This window comes from Crotalus tigris, unplaced genomic scaffold (assembly GCF_016545835.1).
Source record: "Crotalus tigris isolate CLP2741 ecotype Arizona unplaced genomic scaffold, ASM1654583v1 scf7180000024382.2542628, whole genome shotgun sequence".
In the NCBI taxonomy this organism is placed as follows: domain Eukaryota; kingdom Metazoa; phylum Chordata; class Lepidosauria; order Squamata; family Viperidae; genus Crotalus; species Crotalus tigris.
The window spans coordinates 2,206,185-2,228,586 of NW_024100552.1; the positions used below are offsets into that span (position 1 = coordinate 2,206,185).

The 22,402-nt window shown below is 36.4% G+C and overlaps 1 protein-coding gene across 8 annotated transcripts in view; it reads right to left on the reverse strand.

The window, feature by feature from the left end:
- Positions 1 to 22,402, reverse strand: part of KCTD1 (potassium channel tetramerization domain containing 1) — an 84,981-nt gene that overhangs the window by 24,388 nt on the left and 38,191 nt on the right. For 5 of the 8 annotated variants that reach the window (XM_039328606.1, XM_039328607.1, XM_039328609.1 and 2 more), the window contains one exon: positions 7,460 to 7,638. In XM_039328606.1, the coding sequence (XP_039184540.1) occupies positions 7,460 to 7,638 (179 nt within the window). Of the gene's footprint in view, positions 1 to 7,459; positions 7,639 to 8,151; positions 8,276 to 22,402 lie in introns of all 8 variants that reach the window. The other 3 variants (XM_039328604.1, XM_039328605.1, XM_039328603.1) reach the window with 2 other exon arrangements.

Consider the following 22,402-nt stretch of genomic DNA (forward strand, 5'->3'; position numbering starts at 1 on the left):
TCTCTTAATGGTTGTCAATATGATCAATCATAGTTATCATCCTGACAGGCTGTCAGGCGGGGCACTATATTATAGAGATTCCATTTCTATTTAGAAGGCTATTTCCAGAAACTGGTGGTAAGGTTTTAATTCTTCCTTATGGCAGCTGGGTTATGGAGTAGCCCAGGACTTTGTTTATCCTCCATTCTTTTAAATGTCTATATGAAATTGCTGGGAAAAGACATCCAGCAATATGAACTGAGGTGCCATTAATATGTAGATGACACCCAGTTCTACCCTTTCCTTTCATGTAACACAATTGAGCCATTTATTTATTTATGAGACTTATATACCGCTTTAAGTGCAAGCACTCTCTAAGCGGTGTACACCAGTAAGCAATGTATATATATATATATATATATATATATATATATATATATATATATATATATATATATATATTTACATTGTCCCCAACAATCTGGGTCCTCATTTTACCTATCCCGGAAGGATGGAAGGCTGAGTCAACCTTGAGCCGGTGAGATTTGAATCGCTGACCTGCTGAACAGTCAGCTAAAGTGGCCTGCAGTACTGCACTCTAACTGCTGCGCCACCTCGGCTCATCATTTGGTGTTCTGAACTAGTGTATGGACAGGGAATGGACTGGATGACAGCCAATTAACTAAGACACAATCCAGACAAGATGAAGCTATTTATGAGTGATGCATCTGTCCATTTGAGTCAGGCCTTGTCTGTCCTGGAGTGATCCACACTCACCCTAAAAGAAGCAGGTTTGCAATTTGGCAATGTTCCTAGATCCATCACTTGTCACTAGAGATCCAAGTGGCCATAGTGGCAAAGAGAGCCTTTTATTAGCTGTAGTTAACTTAACAACTATAACCTTACTAGAAAAGGAATGGCCTCACAACAAGTTAGTCACACCCTGGTAACTTTTTGGTTAGACTATTACAATGTGTTGTATCTGAGGCTGCCTTCAAAAGGGTCCAGTAACTTCATTACTTCAAAAGAAAACAGTTTTTAACATATGCTAGTTCTTCACTATTCATACTGGCTGCTCAAGTCATTCAAACTTACTATTAATAAACTACAGCCCATACTGGACAATGACGTTGCACTTTCTCAGAGATTGGGTGCCATGTCCATATTTGCATACAGCAACCATTCACCCTGAGGCAAGTTTTCACAAGTAAAAAAGAAACGACAAGCTAACATAGAAAGCAGACCCTGCCACAAACCCAAACCTGTCTCCACATCTAATTCAACAATACAATCAACCATACATACAGTACAAATGCTTTTCCTCAAATGTGATACATACAATCATCTGAAAGCAATGTCCTTCCAGATTCTACATAGGACAAAGGGAGCAAACTTTGCACAAAACTGCAATAATAATGATCATGAGTTTAACATCAGGACTCAAAACTAGGATAAAATAACAGGACAGCATTTCAAACTTCCAGGATACTCTACTGCAGATTTCAGTATGTCAATTTTGAAAAAATGAGACAGCACCATTAAGCAAAGCATTGCTGCAGTTACAAGCATCAAAAGATTTTGGACTATTTCAAAAGGTCTGAAAAACACAATGTTTTCTTAAGATGTTACAATAATTGTAGATAATATTTATAACCTGTCTCACATGTAATCTGCATTTGGTCTTTCCCTAGCTTTTCCCAAGTCATCCCAATTTAAATTCTATGTCTACCATGCCACTCTATGCACCTGACAAAGTAAACTGCAGTTCACCAAAGCTTATTCTTTCCAATAAAATTTAGTTGGAAAAAGGTCCTATTAGACTCCTCCTGGTTTTTTTTGTAAAATCTTTAAGGAATTCAGTTCCTATTTTCACAATTCATTCCTCAAATATGGATTTCAGGAAAACTTTAAAAAGTGTTTGAAATTGGTAAAAATATTTTCCTAGGATACTGAGCCTGCAAGTTGAGTTAAATTACATACAGGAAGAAAGGTAAAGAGAGCCAGTTTGGTGTAGTACCAAACTGTAACAAATTGTAGTACCAAGCTAGAAACTGGGATTCCTGTCTTAGGCACAAAGCCAGGGGGTGACTTTGGGCCAGTCACTCTCTTTCAGCCCTAGGAAGCAGGCAACAGCACACCACTTTTGAAATCTTGCCAAAAAATAGCAGGACTTGTCCCAGCAATTGCCAGGAGGAAAAACTAACTACATGTTGAATAAAAATATAATGGATTGTTTACTAAATAAAAAATGTTTTAAATGTCACACTTCAAAAGACATATTTAATTGCATTATTAATATAGGAATATAATATTTATCACCTTATGAGAGTGATTTTATATCTGAATTCAGAATGTTCTAACGTTTTCAAATGTCCTGCCGGCTTTCTCTTCTAGTGACAATACTTTTCTTTTAATATAGCACCAAATCCAGAGTATCTGGTTCAATCTTTTTTTCCCCTCTCCCTGTAATATGAAGGTTAGTCTTTCTCACAAAACTTTATTCAGTTAGAACAGTCCAGTTCCTTTATCATCCAAGAATACAGTAGAGATGAGAAGCTGAGATCAATAGGTAAATAATTTTCCTGATTTTACTGTCTAGGCTATTGACATCAGAAACTAAACATGATATTCAAACCACTTCCATTAGCAACTAGCTTTCACTTACCACAGATTCTATTTACTCAAACATTTAAATAGGACTCCAAGATCCCTCATATAATCCTCTCTGCAATCAATTGTATTCAGTTTTTAATCTAGATTTTTAATGCAATGTATTGTCTTTCATTTTTTTCTATTTCATTTTTTTCCAACTAAACTTATTTTAATTTCTGCCTATTTGCCTATTATTGGCTTGCTTTGTTAATAAAATTTTCCCTAACTGCAGGGATAACTTTTTTTGTTGCATAGCCGCCTTACAGATTTTCAATATATTCTGTAAGAGTTTTGGGGGACAAACACTGTGTTTCTTGGTCAGGGCCTTTTGCATATATTTTATCCCCTTTGGTTGAAGGGAAGCATTTTATCAAAAGGGATTTGAATTGTCCAACTAGAATTTAAATGGCATCAAGATATTCAGTCTGATTTATCCCAATCTATGACAGTAGAAAAGCATACCAAGATCTACAGACATCATCTCCCTAGCTTCTATTTTATTTTAAACTGAATACATCAGTTTTTCCAAACTTGATGCTATATGGACCAACTCTCACATCCAAACTAGTATGGCCACTGCTAAGAACCCAAGGAGTTATTTATTTATGCTAAAAGTTTTATTCATTAGTAGGAAAAACTTGCAGTGGCAATTAAAATTTTGATCACCTTGAGTACTTTTTTTTAAAAGACAGGCTTAACTACTTTAAAATAACAGATTAAAATTTATATTAGATGATGCTCTCAAAAATGCACTCATAGAATCTAGAGAAATGTGCTGTCCTGGGCACATATATCAGCCTGCAGCAACAGTCATATAAAAACCATGTGGGCCCTGCAAAGAGTGGCAACAACAATAGAAAAACTAAAAAGAGGAGGTGATTGATATGTAGTCCTCAGCGCTACATATAATTAAATAAAGTTTTGATTGTTAAAATATCAGTTTGAAGAAAATGGCATCCAACTCAAAAGATCTTCATCTTTTCACAGTCCACTTTAACTAAGCACTTGTAAACAAATCCCTCAAAGAATAAACCTTTCCATACACAAAGCCAACAAAAAGGTGGACCAGAGCCAGCCAGAAATCTTCTGGAACTTGGCAGCTATATCCTGAAGCTTCAAACATGCTTGTGGGTGGCCATGGGTGTTGGCTGCAAAGCTACCACGTCTGTTTAGTACTACAATTATATACACATTGTACATTAAATTACTTAGCAACTATATAGCAATTTAGGAAATACCTGCATAAGATTTTTAATTTGGAAATGTACTGCATGCAGTTTAGAAATATTTCTCAGAATGAAATATTTAATTATTATGCTTCAAAATACTAAAGAATTATGGCCAAAACCTGTAAGTAGTAGGTATTCTGCCTATTGACAGTAGCAGTATAAATATCTGCTATTCAACGTATTTATAGAGGTCATATCTTTTATAGAAACTCCATTTTAAAAGAAGCAGGTAGGGAGAAATTCTTTTACTTATATCTTTTAAAATATTGGGATTGAAACTCTGAAATATGATAAAAGGCACATGTGCTGACTTCCTCACAAACAATGGCAAAGGAAGGGGAGAGGAGAATAATGAATGAGGAGTCATGAAGAAGCCAGAGTTGCCTTTACTTCAGTTTTAAATAAAAAAGCTGTATTAGCATCTAAGGTAGAATAATTGTGGGGACAAAACTGGAGATAAAAGTATTATATAAATTGTTCTGAGCTTTTCTAAAGAAAAGACAATCAGTCCTAAAACTTATGATGATTGTAGCAACCTTGTTCTCAAGAGATTAGTATTTGTGTGCTTCACAGCTGGCTTCCACCAAGCAATAAGTCATGGTCACCATGCTATATAGTGTAAGGCAGGGGTTCCCAACCAGGGGTGCGAGATGATATTCCAGGGGGTGCGAAAACTTGGGTTTTCAAAATTATAGTGTATATGCATAATTCATTGCCATTATTTCAAACTTTTGTAAGGGGTGCGAGAATATATCAAAAGCGTTCTAGGGGTGAGGGATATAGAAAAGGTTGGGAGCCACTGGTGTAAGGTAATTCACTTAACAACTGCAATAGAACTGATGTCATAAGTCTGCCACAGTCATGTAATGGTTCATTTAATGATCATTTTAGCAATAGAGTTGCTGGTCCCAACAATTGCAATTATTAAGTGAGGACTACCTGTATAATATAACTCCTTACCTATTTTAACATAGCTCTTCTCTATCAGTCATAGCTAAGATGACTTTTATAAAAATTTAATGCCAAAGAATATAGAGCTAAAATGTTAAATTTCTCTGAAAAGGGCAGAGACCAATTTGTGGAAACAGTGTAACACTTTTATTCCCAATTCTAATAGTGATATTATATTTAACAAGACAAATATAGATATTTCAAAGATCAAACAAGAAATTTAAAACAAAATCACATTATATAGTTTTTTTATAAAATGAAGGCATGTTAAATTGAATAATGCAACTAATGCTAGCAATTAAAATGTATGCTAACTGCTAGAAGGCATATTTGATATACCCGACTGGACTGTGAAGGTAAGACAAAATGAAAACAACTTATATTGTGAAAAACCCTTCCAAGATTTTGGTTGCAATAGGATAAAAGAAATAGAAAACTAACATAGCAAAATAGCCAATAGGGTTCTCTTAGTGAGCCAAATCATTACATTTACCTTAACATTTATGCATATTTATTAGTCAGAAAAGAATTAAGTCGCTGTATACTTACGTGTATTATTATATAAGTATTATATATGATGTTATGTAGTTACAGTATATAATACATAGTATATATTATGATTTTTTGTTAGACTGGATCAATCACCCAAGAGAAACAATATACTCCAGCTGGACAAAATTTGAGTTTTTTAAACAGAATACTCCACTCTGCTGTTGCTTTATTATGTCAAGTATTTCAGGGACTTCATTATTTTTTGTTTCTCCATTATATTATGCTCTCCCTACAAATTCTACAATTTTCACATTTTATAAAAGAAGTGGAAATAGTGCATTCTAAATCCAAATGCTAGAAATCTACAATCCTTCACCCAATCTGTCATCAACAGATTTTAATAATGTTTTCTGAAAATAAAAAAATGCAATATTTCTGCAGAAAAGAAAACTGATGCAAGAGAATATATTAATATATTTGGTTACTTCACAATTTGCTTTTATCTATCAAAGCTAAATAAACACTTGTAAATTAGTTACCCTCCGAATTAAAACAGCAGAAATATGTAACAAGAATAGTCAGTCACAACAGGCACAGTTGATTTTGAGCAGAAGTAATGTTACCGGCAATTCTCCTTTACTGACTGCCTCATTTAGTAACTGCTTACAGTTATGAAAGTGATGAACTTTACAACCAATCTTTGCATTTATGACCTTTGCAGGTCTGTAAAGTAAAGGAAAGCTGAAATAAGTTTGTAAGCAGTCATGGTTTCACTTAGCCATCAATTTGTGAGTTATTGAGAATCTGATGAAATAAACAGTATTTAATTAATAATCTCTTTTTAATTCTTATCTTTTGATTACTGGAGACTATAATAGCTTGTGCTGTTAGGCTAGAATAAGAGAACTGTTCCTCTTCCTTTTTGCTGGTTTTTTCTTTTTGCCTGAATGGTTTAAAAACTGTGTGTTGCTGGTATTACAAACGTGCTGCTTTTATTAGTTTTGTGGAGCCACACAGAAAAGTCTAGCAACTATCATAATTATTTTGAGGCAACTTAGTCTAAAGAGTTCTGGAATAAAAAAGCTTCAAGCAGCATCTTTTTCTTGTTATAACTGACTGGATAGCTTTGATTTAGACAGCAAGAGAATGTTTTAGGGCAGGCCCTTGATTAATACATCTGTTGTCTGAAAAATCCAGACATCCATATGAAAAGAACAACAGTGCAAAAGCCACTTTATTGTAAAATAGAATAATAAAATTATAGCATTCGAAACAAGTTCATTTAGTCCAACCCATTACTCAATGAAGGATCCACTATATCTGTAGCAGATGATCATCCAGCCTTTGTCTGAAGACTTACTATAAAAGAGAACTTACTGTATCATATGGTAGTCTGTTCCACTGGCTGATAGCTTGTACAGTTTCAAAAGTCCTCCCAATACCTAGTTGAACTTACTTCCTTATAATTTTAATCCACTGATTCTGGCACTGTCCTTTGAGCAATGGAAAGTATGTCCACTCCCTCTTCTGTATACACATGTTCCTTAAGATATCTGAATTTATCATGTTTTCCCTCAGTTCTTTTCAATAGGCTAATCATGCCTAAAGCCCTCAACTGTTCTCATAGCACTTAGTTTCCCGATCCTTAATCTTGGAAGGCCTCTGCTGGACTTGCTTTACTTAGTTACTGCATTTTTTGCACTGTCCTCTGCATAAGACAGAGTCACATAGGAAAATGACTTCCTATGGTTTGGACTCTACGCTCTTGTTAGTGCATCCTAAAATACTATTCTGATTTTTTAACAGTTGCATCATTAGTTATGATAAATACTAAGTAGCCTCCCATCAAAACATAATGGCACAGAAATGACACAAGTTATCAGGAGACATATTGAAAAAGTAATATAAGATATAACATGCAGTGATGTAATGTAGACAGATGATGCAAATTAAATGGCTCTTAAGCAAAGAAATACTGTTGGGTTTCCTTTAGTAAAATGTTTTCCAACAACCAGTTTAAGGCACTCAGAAACTTAGGGCACATTTTCAAGTGAAAATATTTAATTCCAAATAAAGATTTAGCATAAACGTTGAAAGAAGAAAGGGAGCAAGTTAACATATTTTCTGGAAAAATGCAACATAGTCCTCAGAATTACCTTGATTCAGGATATTTAGTTAATGTGGCCAAGCTGCTGGTGTACATGTGCCCACCCACATCAATATGAACCGGTGCATTGGATTTTGTGAGTTGTGCTGGTGTGGGGATGCCTTGATTGTTCAAAGGAGATGCAGGGGACCTAGTGATCAGAGGTCTTGACATATTGGGCCGACTGTCCTGTAAAAAGACACAAAGCATGTTAGGGATCTGATCTATTTTAGGAAAGCTAACTGTAATGTAATAGTAATGGTAAAAAATAACAGTAATAAAATACCAAACGCATTTAGGAGTGAATAAAACAAAAAGTTACCATTAATTTTTAATCTTTAAATATAATTTTAAGAACCATTTAGCTTTAAAATTTGAAATTTAGGTGCACTACAATTGTAATGTCTAATATATATATATATATATATATATATATATATATATATATATATATATATATATATATATATATATATATATATAGTGGCGTTTAAACCTACATGATGGTAAGGTAGTATTTTCAGGCTTTTGGCTAAAAACAAAAACTGATTAATGCTTTATTGCAGTCTGATTAAGTCATTAAAGTCTATTGATTTAACACCTCAGTTCAAAAATATATTTTCCAGGAAGGGGAAGAGGAAGCTGTTTGTTGTGTCCCAAACCCTTCTATCTCCTAAACAGTTAGAATAGGTAAATACAAACCCTTAGCTCTTCCATTCTGCCAACTCTTCTCTTGAATTTCCAAGTCACATATCACGCAAAGAGTAGAGGAAACACCTGGACTAGCCAACTGTTCATGTACTGTAAAACATGGGGCACCGAAAGCCTTTGAGAAAGACATTTTCCATGTAAATATTATACAAGTTGTGACAGATGCCCCTCTCTGCCCAAATAAGCCACTATTCCCAGCGGCTTCCCCAAGAAATCTCCAAAAAGGAGCACCACAAGCAAATGCAGATGAAACAAACACCTGTTTCAAACTGGAAATGCAATGTCAGTAAAAAGCAAGCAGTAGATCTGTGGATAGTAGGGTAGGGTAGAGCAAAAGGAAGCATTCTGCTGAAGCCAGCAAGGCAGACCAGTTTCAAAATTATGGAATGTAAACAAATCTAAATCTGGTTACATTTCTAGATATCCTTACTAACTCTTTAACATATATACTCAATGATGAACTTGGGATATATTGACTGACAATATCAGATATACCCTAGAATTTTCAGGAAGGAAAAGCATCATTTTACAGTAAGCATGATGAAGTACAGTATATTTTGTTCATGTTCCAATTCATTTAGTTGTACAAACAAGTGTTAATAATTTAGTAACATTTAAGAGAAAAAAGGAGCCCTTCTTAAGTGACCTTGAGCATATGCATCTTTCTATATGTAGTCATATATGTATCTAGGTTTACTAGATTGTCAGTTAATTTAATGGCAACTCCTGAAAACAACTGTATATTTGTGTTCATTCACAGACATCAGGATTGAAGATTATCTCAAAAGATTTACAGGGATTACAGAATAAAAATTATGAAACAGGACTTTTAGTTCTGAAAAGTGGAATGCTTAAAATAATTCCAAATTTTAAGATTTTTTTTAAAAAAATTGTATCCCTCACAATGCATATATTTTTTTTGCTAAAATGATGATGCATCAACCTAGGTGTATGAAGTTGACCTGCATATCAACTGAATAATTTGTATCATTTCTGATTAAAACAGGCAAATTCTTCTATTGAACAAGCCATCTATTATAACTGATCACATTATAAGATACTGCAAATAAGAAAATGCATAAATAGAAAAAATACTTAACTATAACATTTGATACCATGTTCTTTCAAATCAAAGAAAGAATAACAATTTTATTACATAACTTAAGGTATATTTAAGGACTCCAGATAAACAACAATGTAACACTAGATCAGTGGTTCTCAACCTGTGGGTCGGGACCCCATTTGGGGTCGAATGACCATTTCACGGGGGTCACCAAACCATGCTGTCCGCCATTTTTTTCCCTTTTCCCTAGCTGTCCTACTCCCTCTTATTGGTGGCCACACCCACTTGGGGGTCACCACAACATGGGGAACTGTATTATGGGGTCACGGCATTAGAAAGGTTGAGAATCACTGCACTAGATCCAAGTAATGAGTCCAAAGAGAGCAAACAAGGAAATCTGTGTAAAGAAAAATATATTTTGTTATTTCTACTCATCCCTATGGGCAGACTGCTATGAACACAGGGTCTGGAAATAATGGAAAGACCTATCTGGAAATAAACTAGTTTATTTATCAAGCAATCGTTTGTGAAGGAAGACTGTTATCAGCATGTAAGATATGTGATTATATCTTTAGTGTTAGGAATAGGAGATGATACTGATAAAGTGTGATGTTTGACAATATCAGAGTGAAATTAAATATATTTGGAGATGATCACAAGGAAAGAAAAAAAATGCCCTATAGAATAAAAACATGATTTCCTTTATAAAACTTTTTTCAACAGGTATAACTGGAGTTCCTGCTGAAGCCTTAACCTTACTATGCAACAGATAGTCCTTGACATACTTTCAACGACCATTTAAACTTATGACAGTGCTGAAAAAAATGAACCTACAGTGCTTGATGTTATGGCTCTTGCAGTGCCCCCATGGTCAGGTGATCAAAATTTGGGCCCACCAATACGTAAAATCTCAGGGTACTTCTACCCATCTGTCTTCCACCCATCTCTTTCCTTTTGGATGCCCTGCACTCCATCACATATCCCTGCTGACCTTCTCTATCTTCTTCCTGGTGTTGCTGGCCCAGGACCTAAGTCGAGTGAAAGTGCAGTGCTGGGATTTATGTGGTGAGCATCGTAGGGCAGCGGCCCTCTTTATCACCAGATGATGCAATCCCAGCAGTGACTGCCAAGATGAAGGTGAAGACTGTGTGGGAGTTGCTGTTTGGGGGGAAGCTTTGCAGGAGATGCTTTCAGGAGCAAAGCTTTGGAAGAGCATGCGTGCCAGGACTGCACCCTTACCCACCACCGAATGATCCCCAGCCAGCAGGAGGAAGATGGTGGCAAAGGTCAACTGCAGTTGCAGAGCATAATGCAGCAGGGACCTCTAAGTGCAAGATGCCAAAGGCAATGATGCCTGAATTTGGGCTGGGGCTTCCTGGTGCATAGTACCTTTGCAGAAATCCCTTGTGGTGCACTTGTTGGGCTGGGCTGGAGTTAAGCTTTGCACTGCAGCTCAGGGCCTTTTTGAATTTTCAGAACCACAATGGGCCAGGAAGCATGTGAGCCGCAGCATATTCCTTTCTTGGCCTTCCTAGTTTGTGTTGCACTGCAGCATCCCCCTTCCTCCAAGTCATGTGTGACATATGGTGGCACTTCCAGGACTCCTCACCTCCCCACAGTAGCCCCATGCTCCCTATCTTGGACTCCTGCCTTATCTTAACAACCCACACATCTTTGGGTTACAAAGACAATGAGGAATGTAGGAATTGTGGTCACTAGGTAATATGTGTGGTCTCTTAAGTAACATGGCAATGTGATATTTGCTTTCTGACTGCATCATTTAGTGATGGAAATTCCAGTCCCAACTACAATTTAAGTCAAGGGCTACCTGTAAGGAGAAGGCTTAGGTGATTTACAAAATACCCCCTCATTTTTACTAAGGAGCACAAAACAATGGAGGATGCAGAGTGCAGATGGCACATATTTAATCCGAATATGACTGAGCACAGATAAATGTATAATATGTTGTAGTTATGGAAATAGGACATATTAGGCATATTAGCAATAAATCTTGATTTTCTAGATACTCAAGCCTGTATTGAGAAACTTGTTTAAGTAGAAGTTCACAGACACGACAAAGATAGATCACTTTTTTATTGTGTACAAAAAAATGAATTTGTGTAAAAGAAGAGGATTTGCATGTTGTAGTGCACATTTTAAGATCTATTAGAGATTTAGAGTAGAGGCTTTTTTCCTCCCATTTCTCCAAGTCAAAAGATATAAGCTTCAGCCCTTATAACTATTTACCTGCAGTGAACCTCTCAGAAGAGATTTCTGGGCAGTTAAAGATATGGGAAGAATTGGTGAAACAAATCAACTGGATTCCAGTTTGGAGAAGCAATGCATTGGTTTGTGATGCATTTTATAGTCAAACTTGCTCAGATCTGCACTAAACTGGGCGCTAAACCAGAAGTAGAGAAACTACATGATTATTTATTGAAAGATGAGTTTCCAGCCACTTGAGGCCTGAAAAAAACTGGACACGGACCTTGCAGGCACTGCTTTCTTGATCCTTGCCTTTTATAATTTTTAATTAAGCATGTATGTCACACTGCATAGAGATAGTGGTGAATACACCAGTAATGGAAACAATGAAATTTATAGAGTTTAAAGTATAAATGATACAGCATCTCCTAAAAAGAAATTCTCTGATTCTAGGGTTTTTCTCAAGCCTTGTCTCCTAGTATTACTTTCTGGGCCAAAATAATTTGAGTGTGGTGATTGAACTACAACAAATTCTGGATGATTTTTTTTGTCATAGACTAGTTTTAGAGATGGTTTCGGCACAAATATTTTGGTCAGCCTGGCACATGGCCTTTTAAAGAGACAATGGGAGAGCCACTCATATTTTGATCTCATGGCAGGTTTTGACACCATAGTTCACTAAAACCTATTGGGCTAGCTCCATGAGTTGGGAAATGGAAGCACTATACTTTAGTGACTGAATTCCTATCCAGGGGAGGATCCCCCACAGAACTGCTGGAGATCTTCTGTTTGGTCCCCCTGCAATTGTGCTGTATAGTTTCACAAGACTCAATATTATCCCCCTATTTATTATTACTATGCTATTTAATATCCATATGAAACCACTGGAAAAAATTGTTTAGAGGCTGGAGTGAAGTTTCATCAATAAGGAAGTCACACACACACACACTTTTCCTTTTGAACCAGAAGTGACAGGAAAACTGCTGCATCACTCTGTACAGGCTGCAACACGCTCAATGAAATTCAATACAAGAAGGCTGAATCCCTGGAAGATGGGCAGCATTGGGTCAAACAATAGTTATATCCATCAACTGGCCCAATTCTATTGTTGGATAGATTGCATTCCCTCTTCAGAACTAGGCATGGGGCTTGGGGATGTTCTTGGATGCCAAATTATTACTTAAGACACTTGTAACTTCAGTGACCAGAGGCAGTTCTATTTTTCTACCTAGTATACAGTAGGTCTGTAGTGTGTGAAGTAAGGTAAAGTATCAAAGGGTAACTATAATCATTTATATTTTCAAAACAAATTTAATAGAATTTGTTATAATCATTTTTCTAATGATTAGTTATGCCTAAAAATGTTGCCTACTGGTATGACAAATTACTTTAATTGCATTAAGAAAAACTCTGAATTACTGCAAAGCAATGTAAAAATTCAGTAGTAAGAAATCTATAGGAAAGCACGAAAGCAGGAAAATCCTTTATTTTGCAAGTTGATTTCTCTTTATAGTCATGCATGTGAAAATGATTTAGCAAGTTTATTATTGTACAGGTCATGTAATCAGTTTCCAATCAACAAGTTCGTATCATTCACAGCAGTATTGGTTTCTAAAGATTAACTTCACTGAGGTTTAAAAGTTTATTTAATAAGTCTTCCATTGAGAAAGAATGAAAAATCTATTCTAAGGTCACCTAAAATTGATGAAAAGAAGTTATCATATAACAGGTTTGTGCAGCATTTTGGATTTGAAAACAAAAGGTGCTTCAGAGAGCATATTGGCATCTCTTTTCTCTGAGCAGCTGCAGTGCAATCAGGGGAAAAACAGCTTAGTTCAAAAGTTGCAGGCAGGTACTGTTTGTTGAGCAGAAAAATCACAATTTTACACTTTGACTTAGTTTATTCTCCAGCTTGGCTTAGTTTCAGATTTACTAAACTAATCATTATTTTATTTGATAATTTACCTTAAAAAATAACATACATGAATCATGTTTTTACCTGAAGATATTAACAGAAAATTATTTTTGAGTAATACAAAACCCACAGCTCTGCAATACTGTCACTTTTTTTACTGTTTTTACTGTTTGTATCCACTGTTTTCCTCCCCAGTATCATGATTTTAAAAGAAATTGATATCATATTTTACTGACATAAACTGATTTCATTGCCACAATACAGGAAAGAGTGTTTCCCAGGTACTTGTATACTTGTCTTGAATTGTATTTCCAAAATATTTTATTCATGAAAATTAATTTCAGAATATGACACAGCTCTCTAAGAAGGCAGAAAAAGAGAGTATTTTGGTTATTGTTGTTGTTGTTAATTGCGAAGTCGTATCCGACCCATCGCGACCCCATGGACAACGTTCCTCCAGGTCTTCCTTTCCTCTACCATCTTCTGGAGTCCATTTAAGTTCACACCTACTGCTTCAGTGACTCCATCCAGCCATCTCATTCTCTGTCATCCCATTCTTCTATTGCCCTCAATCTTTCCCACATCAAATAGTTAATCCTGAAAAGAGAATCTGGGTGATCAAGCTAAAAGACTTTAACCCAAATACACTTTTCCAGGGCAAGTAAGCTCAGTCATAAAACATGTAGAAGGCTAAGGAATGCTGATAAACTGAGAAAAAAATAAGGTTAACTCCCTAGAAATAAAGTATGTTCATGAAATACTGCCACTTTGTTCTTTCAAAATCTCATTGTCTTTGTAGTGTTGCTCCATTACCTCACAATTATATCCTAATTGCCTCTTTGACCTCTAGACACATCTATTATATCCAAATACTTGTTTATATCCAATGAAATACTTTGCTGCTGTATAAAATCACATATTTCTAATTTGCTTACTTCTATAAAGGGATTGTTTCAATGTGATGTATCCTTTTAGTTTCCAGATAAACTATGTGCCATATATTATGCTTTAATATTAAAGGTAAAATTTAATATATTTCACAATGTCTTTATAGATTTATAAATGATGTGTTTTAGTCACTTGCTCTCTGTATATATTAGAAAGTACTATAAAAGTTTAAAAAAATGAGCTGGGTTACTAAATTTGGGGGGATTTTATACTTTAGCAATTAGCTTTCATTTTTCCTGTTTTGAGTAATATTAAGCAGAAAATAATCGGTGACTATGTAGAAATAATGACTGATGTCGGCCAGGTAATGATCTGTGTAAATGGGAAATAACTGGAATTACCAGAAGGAAAAACTGGTCAAATGAACTCTATGGTATCCAACAGCAACCAGCAGCTCTATTCTTTAACCTGGATTGTTAACAGTAGTGGATCTGCTACTGCAAATAAATGGACACTATACGGAGCACATTTGAAAAACGATTTTTATTACAATAGAAAACTTCATTTGGAAACTTCCATCATGTTGTTTACCATAAACTGTTATGGTTAAAAATTGTGAAATACTATTCTTAACCCTGAAGTAATATTGCTTCATTTTCAAGGCCATTACAAAAAGTATAAAATTATTGCTGCTTTGCATTTTGCATCCTGGAAACTATTGGGTTTATACAAGACAGCACAAAATCTGCTATCACTGAAGCTAGGTTTACAACATTTAATTAAACCAGAATAAACGTATTACATTTTAAATAAGTATGTTGTCTATTCTCTGCTATGGTCATTTACAAACTTTATTTTACAGTTTAGTACCTGTGAACTCTACCTTATATTAATCATTTTACCAACCATGATTAAATAAACCATGGATACGTAATATCTATTTCTGGGTTTTCCTAGTCTCATTGCCAAACAAACAATTTGTAATATTATACTGCATGTTGTATACATTTAAATTTGCCTGAAGACAAAGAAATTGCTGGATGAACCTTACTGTTTTGGAGGGCAAAGTAGCCTGTCTCCTGTAGTAGATAGGAACCCTTCCCTCCAGCCAAAATCAACATCAGTGCATTTTTTAACCAAAAAGCAGTAGTCCTGGATTGTACCTAATTTATTAACATTATAAAAAATAATTGTAAACTACCCCAACCTACTGATTTCCCCCCATTTATGCCCTTTTGGCCCCCTGCACTCTTCAGCCTAGACCAGGGGTAGGCAACCTTGGCTCTTTTATGACTTGTGGACTCCAACTCCCAGAATTCCTGAGCCAGCATGGCTGGCTCAGGAATTCTGGGAGTTGAAGTCCACGGGTCATAAAAGAACCAGGGTTGCCTACCCCTGGCCTAGACCACCCTAACCAACCTTTGACATCATTTTCTACTGACCAATAATGCCTCTTGATGATTCCTAACTCTGAACCAATCAATGGGCTTCCCAGATCTTTCTAGTGCTATGTGTCTGGAAAAACAATAGAACTGCTCATTACAACACATCAAGTATTTAAATTAAGTATATACTTTTTATGTTCACTAAATAGTTGAAGATCATTGTATAAGATAAAGTTATAATTCAAGACCATTTATGTTTCCTGAGAAACTTTCCTGAGTCAGGCAACCAACACATACATGAACGTCTACTTTGTAACACACCAAATTGAAACTACCTAGTAGTCATTGGATTATGGCCTATCAGATACCGCACAATTTCTTGATTTTTTCCAGATTTTTTTTATGCAAGTAGCAAGATATGATTGCTCCATGATGGCATCCTACATAGCTCATAGATTATAGCAAATAATTTTTGTGGGCCTGAATTACAGCTTTTACTGGAATATGTATCAATAATTAGATGTCTACTGGTCAACTAAAGATACTTTGGGGGATTGTTGCAGTCCTGGAAGACAGCTAAAGTCAGACACAAAGGCATACACACAATATATATTAAACCAATTTACAGAATGTCTTGAAATTCTCAAAAAGGTTTCTTTTGCTTCAGTTAACTGTGAATGTGGTTTAACTGCAACAACAAAAATATAGTTACTCAGAAGCTATTATTTTTCTCTAAACAACTCAACCAGCTTAATTCATCTTGCTAGATCAACACAATTCTATAAATAAATTATAGTGACTACAGGTAAAAGTAACTTCCTGAAAGCTATTTCTGTGCACTTTCTGTATCTGGAGTTACATTTTTCTACTCCTGAATGTAACAGATTCTTACAGAGATTCTTATACCTATATAGTCACTCATTAATTAATAGAATTAAGAGAACATGCTTAATGTAATGTAAGTAGATGTCACTGGCTGTGACTGGTTAATTTATTCTCTTTTGGGAGAGGTGAGAAGTGGTTTGTAGGTTCAGGAGCAACAATAATAACCACCGACTTTTCCCAGATTATGGACCTGAACCACAAAGGAAGTCCTGCACATATTAGATCTAGTTTTTTGTCTTAGATAAGATGAAACATGGCTGAGTATGAGGGGAACATTATCTTGGTTATGGTCAGATCACTCTTTGTTTCTGGCACCATGGATCTCTCCGGGGAAAATGGACCAATTCAATTAGTTTGTCCAGACTCTTAACGAATCCCTTTAATTTCAAAAGGGAAACTGGGGATTTTCCCAAAGCCTTGATATGTAGGCTCTGTTCAGTTTTTGATCTCTGGAGCAAGGAGGTAAAGACAATACTTGATAGAAGTGTTTCTGAGATGTTTGGCAATTCAAGGCAGCTTTTTAGTTTACAGAAGATCTCTGGCAATGAAGCATCAAAAGAGGTGTCCAGAGTACTTATGGTTATAAAATTGACTATGACAGAATAGACAAGAGCTCAAATGAATCTACATCACGACTGTAAAAGCAGTGACATGGACTTGCTTTTTCGCTCTTGCTATGTCTGTTGAAAGCTGCTTAGCAGCAATGTTTCTTATGGGGAAAGCTACAAGGAAGATTGCTGGATTACTGCTATGAATTTTCACAGATCTGAAGTAAAAAATTACTCACATTCACAAAGAGTTTAATACTGGCCGGAGAAGTTCAGCTATGATGATAGAATTCTGTCTTGGGACGTTATCTGGGATCAGTTTGAGTCTCTATATTTTGACAAAGTGGACAAATGACCATAAATGCAGCCCGGTTGCCAAGCACCCGAAGCATGGGTCGGCAACCCGCGGCTCTGGAGCTGCATGTGGCTCTTTGAGACTTCTCCTGCAGTTTCCAGCCTCCTCTGCCATTTGCAAAGAAAGAGAGAGGCACTTGCACTTCCCTTCTCTCTCTCTCTCTCCCCCCCTCTCCCTCTCTCTGTAAAAAAGAGAATGGCCTCATGTTGTTCTCCGATGAGCTGACAAGCTTATTGGGCGGGGCTCCTGCCTTGGCTGCATCACTGCAGGAAGCAAGAATGGCAGGAGAGACCCAGCCCAATAAGAATGTGTGTCAGCTTTTTGGAGAACAGTGTGAAGCCAGCTTGCCAGGTGAGCAGAAGATCGGAGAGAGGGAGAGAGTGGGGGAGAGAAAGAGAGGAAAAGAGAGAGAGACAGGGAGAAGAGGGAGAGAAAGAGAAAAAGAGAGAGGGAGAGAGAAAAAAAGAGATGGAGAGGGAGAGAAAGAGAAAGAGAGAGAAAGAAAAAGAGAAAGAGGGAGGGAGGAGGAGGGAGAGAGAGAACTCATGCACAGCACCCTCTATTTCTTTTTAATTAAACTTTTCAATCAAGCATCCCCCTGCAGCGTGCGCGCATGTGCGCGCGGGTTTTGCACCTCCCAGTGTTTTCTTTTCTGTGGGAAACAGGTCCAAGTGGCTCTTTGAGTGTTTATGATTGCTGACCCCTGACCGAAAGTATGGTCATGTTACCATGGGAAGCAACCACTGGAATTTTAAATCCAGATCATACGTGCCCCCAAGTAGGTCCATCAGAACTTTGAATAATTGCCAGTCTATTCTAGGTTAGGGATTACCTGTATATTCACTGGATATTATGCAACATATCAGCATTATACAGAAGACACCCACACCGGATTGAGTAGGAAATATAGAAGAAGTCCTGACCTGATACCTAGAGACTCTTAGGATGTGAATATGGAAAAACTCCCTTAGACTTAATCCCAGCAAATGGAGTGGTTATGTATTTGAAAGCGGATTTCAACTTGCATTTCCTGCTTCCCATAAGAGCTTTTGCACAATTATATGTTGTGTACCAATTGTAGCAAGGTGTCCTTATCACCTTGCATGTGGATTACTGCAGTGTATTTTATATGGGCTTTGATGGCTACCTGGAAGCTTTTGCTGGTGCAGCATGCAATGCCCTGAATATTTATGGTGTGCCTAGGTTTACCTATGTAAGTATCACTACTGAGAGAACTGTTCTAGCTGCCAGTTAGCTTCTCTATGCAATTCAAGGTATTGTTTTTCACTTTTAAAATCTAACATGACTCAGGACTTAGCTATCTCTAGGATTGCTTCTCTGGATTGATTCTGCCACTTGAGTGATATCAAGTAGAGAACACTTACTAAGACATATGAGATTGAGCCTTCTGATACCTTCCCTTCCTTGGAGTATCTGGAGCACTCCCTTTTTATCATGTTTCTGAACAGCTGTAAAAATATGGCTGTTCAAGAAGGCTTTGGGGGATGGATGAAGACTTTCCTATCCTTAAAGTGTGATGCACTCTATTGGAGATGTTATGTAACTGATTTTAACTGTGATTTTCTGACTTTTTACATTATGTAGGTTTGTTGTTACCAATCAGAGCCATTATCAATGAGAGTCAGATAAACCATAGCAAGCAAGAAAACAAGCATATGTATGTATGTAACCCAATGGCATAAACGGCCAATAATCACCAAGGCATCACTTCATTTGGATCAAATGTTTCAATAAAGTTGACAGCAAATACAAATACTACATTAGATAAAGTATGCAGAATTATATGCAGTGACAAGATAATATTGTATGAGTAGTAACAATTGTTACTTAATGATTAAATCTAGTAATCAGTAGCTGTAATATTAGCAAGAAGAGATGCAACACTGCAATGCCAACACTTTAAATTTTATACACACGCTCACATGATGCACATATACATACAAATGCATGCAAATGTCATCAATTGAATAATTGACATATTTCCTCCACCCAAATTTCTTTTGTTTAAAAACTAATAATCAGATGCCAACTTTTTTTCACATATATATGCACAAGGACCATGCAAGTATTATCCTGTGCAAAGGAAATAAGATAGGAGCAGCCTAATCACACCTTTACATATTTTTTGCCACATTAGAATTTGCAAACTGTCAATGAAATCATACAGAACTTTAATACCCAAGATTGCATGAAATCAAGAATGAATTAAATTAAAATGTGTATCTATTTTACTTTTAGGCATTTGTGTAAATATTGTACAAAATGTACATATATTTAAACATTTAACACATTTTAAAAGTATTACATGTTTTACTGCATGTGTACATTGCTATCTAAGACACTAGAAAAACTAATTATAGAAGAGTAAAGGCATTCAAGCAATTTCACCCTGCTGTACGCACTAGAACAAATTCTAGTTATGCCCAGATGTTATTGTATACATTACCTGGATTCAAAGTTTAGACCAGTGATGGCAAACCTTTTAGAGACCGAGTGCCCAAAAACTGCCTCCACCCCCATCCGGCCCCTGCTCTGCCCCATCCCACCCGTCAGCAGGGCCACTCACTGTCTCCACAGCCCACCGCAGATTGCCCAGGTGGCCCAACAGCACCATGGTGGCCACGCCCTCCACCCACACCCCACAGCATCAATTGCATGTGACGGGGCGTGAGGGCGGAGTCTTGTCCCCGTTGCCTGGCTGCCATGTCCTTGGCTGTGCTGCTCTGAGCGGGCCGCGCTTGGGAGTGACTCTCCTCCAGGGAAGCTACTGATGAGGAGGGGGCTGCAGGGAGAGGCAGGGCTGGGGCAATGGCGCGCGTGCCCACACAGAGGGCTCTAAGTGCCACCTCTGGCATGCATGCCATAAGTTCACCACCACTGGTTTAGACTATGATCTTATTAACTATGATCTGTGGAACAGGTCACAATTAACATATACTGGCATCATGCTAAATCCAAACTAGGCAAACTGCATTGTGTCATGATGCAATATGAGCATTTATTTATAAAATTTCCATAGTGTTTCAATACAGTGGACTCTAATTTAGCTAAGATGTGATGATCATCTCTCAAAGTCAAGAGAGGTAGCCATCATTTTGTGCACACTTTCACATAATATGCCACAAAAACAGAGCTAAGAATAAGGTAGTTAAATATTTAGGACATCCATTTCTGAAATAGTTTTGAGTCGCTAGTCTCTCTGAACATTAACAGAAATGGAATAAGCAGGATTTTTTTACTATTGACGATTTTATTTTTCTCTGAATTAAAAGAAGAGTTGGACTGACAATACGATACATACCATTCACACTTAGCTACCAATATATGCTATGTGATTTATTGCAAAGAGTAAATAAAAACATGTTTCAATTACACTTGCATAATGAAACATAATATGATATAATGTATCACCATAATCTCTGTCTGCTAGCTACTATGATTTGTAATGGAATTTTTAATCGATTAAAGGCTAAAAGCCAGGGGCTTCTCAGAACAGACAAATGCATAGTGGCTTAGAGATAAATAAAAATATTGCAATTAATTACCAATTAATACAAAAGGATAATTAAATGTGTAAAATATTTATTTTATATTGATATTTTTTAAATGATTTCTTCTAAATCTCGAGTCACTACTTCTTCATTATATCCGATTTGAGAAAAATTTCAACATAACTGAGTGATAAGATTAGCAACAAGAACCAAAGGCCTAGGTATTAATATGCTTATTCATGGTTAATTATCTCTACTGAATGTTTTGGGTTCACCCACAGGGAACCATAGATAAAAATTAAGGCCAGTACATTAAGCACATTTTACTGCCATAATATCATCTCTTTTAATTCAGAGCTGATCCTGTTAGAGAACTAGAGTATAAGATCTCAGCCCTAATATTTGATATTGCTATAAATTGCAACAAATGATAATTCTGGAAAATTCCAGTATCCAGACAATATAATTCAATCAAAAGTAGAATCACAATCTCATCACTGATAAAAAAAATTAATCTGAAAACTACTTACATATATCATTAAGTGTTACTTTCTCTTGCTTCCTTCACTACAAAATCTATCTCCCAGGTATGATCAATGAAGATGTATAGGACCTGTACACATGGATTCTGGATGCCAAGTTCTTTTACTGTGGGGGTGGGCAATTAATTTTCCCAAGGGGCCACATGAGTGGGATTGTTTTGAAGGGCTGCCGCTGCCCCATCACTGTCCCCCATTGCCACCACTGCAGGCTGGATACGGATAACTGAATGTTCAGACCTGTTTTACTGGTAAAATTGATAAAAGCATCTATGAGCAGAAGACAATGTTGTTAGTGACAAAAAAAAGGCAATTTTAGTTGACTGCTCTTTTCCCTACAGTCTCTGGTCATCTCTGTTGAAAGACTTGGACTATTCCCCGTTAGGGAGTCTAATGAAGAACTGGCTGTCACAGTTCTTTATCTCAGTTCTAGATCAAATACATTCATGAAAGTTTCTGTTCACAAAAGGGGCTTCAAGATTCATGGCAATACATTTTGACAGGAGTAATGCTCCAAAGCATTGGGCATGTCATATGAGTATGTGTTAAAAAAAATTTGAATAGCCGCCTAGCTTATATCCAATACCGGGGAATTCCCAATCCTGTAACTACACAACTTAATTTTTTCTTGTAACATTATTATTTCCTAGTACAATGAAGCTGGTTGGGAAGAAGGGTTTTCTTTCAAATGTACTCATGTCACCACCCCATTTAATGAAACAGTCTTATAAAACTGCTACTGCATTACACAAATAATATGCAACAACTCCTACAACTTTATAAAACCAGTATTAAAACATCAGAACTTCCTTCAAGTATATACTTTTTAAGTTTCTTCAAACATTGAATCCAAATTGAACTGACATCACTTCCGCAGAATTAACAACATATGGTTCTTTAAACATTAACTGGTATACTAATATTTCAGAGCCATATTCACTGCCCCT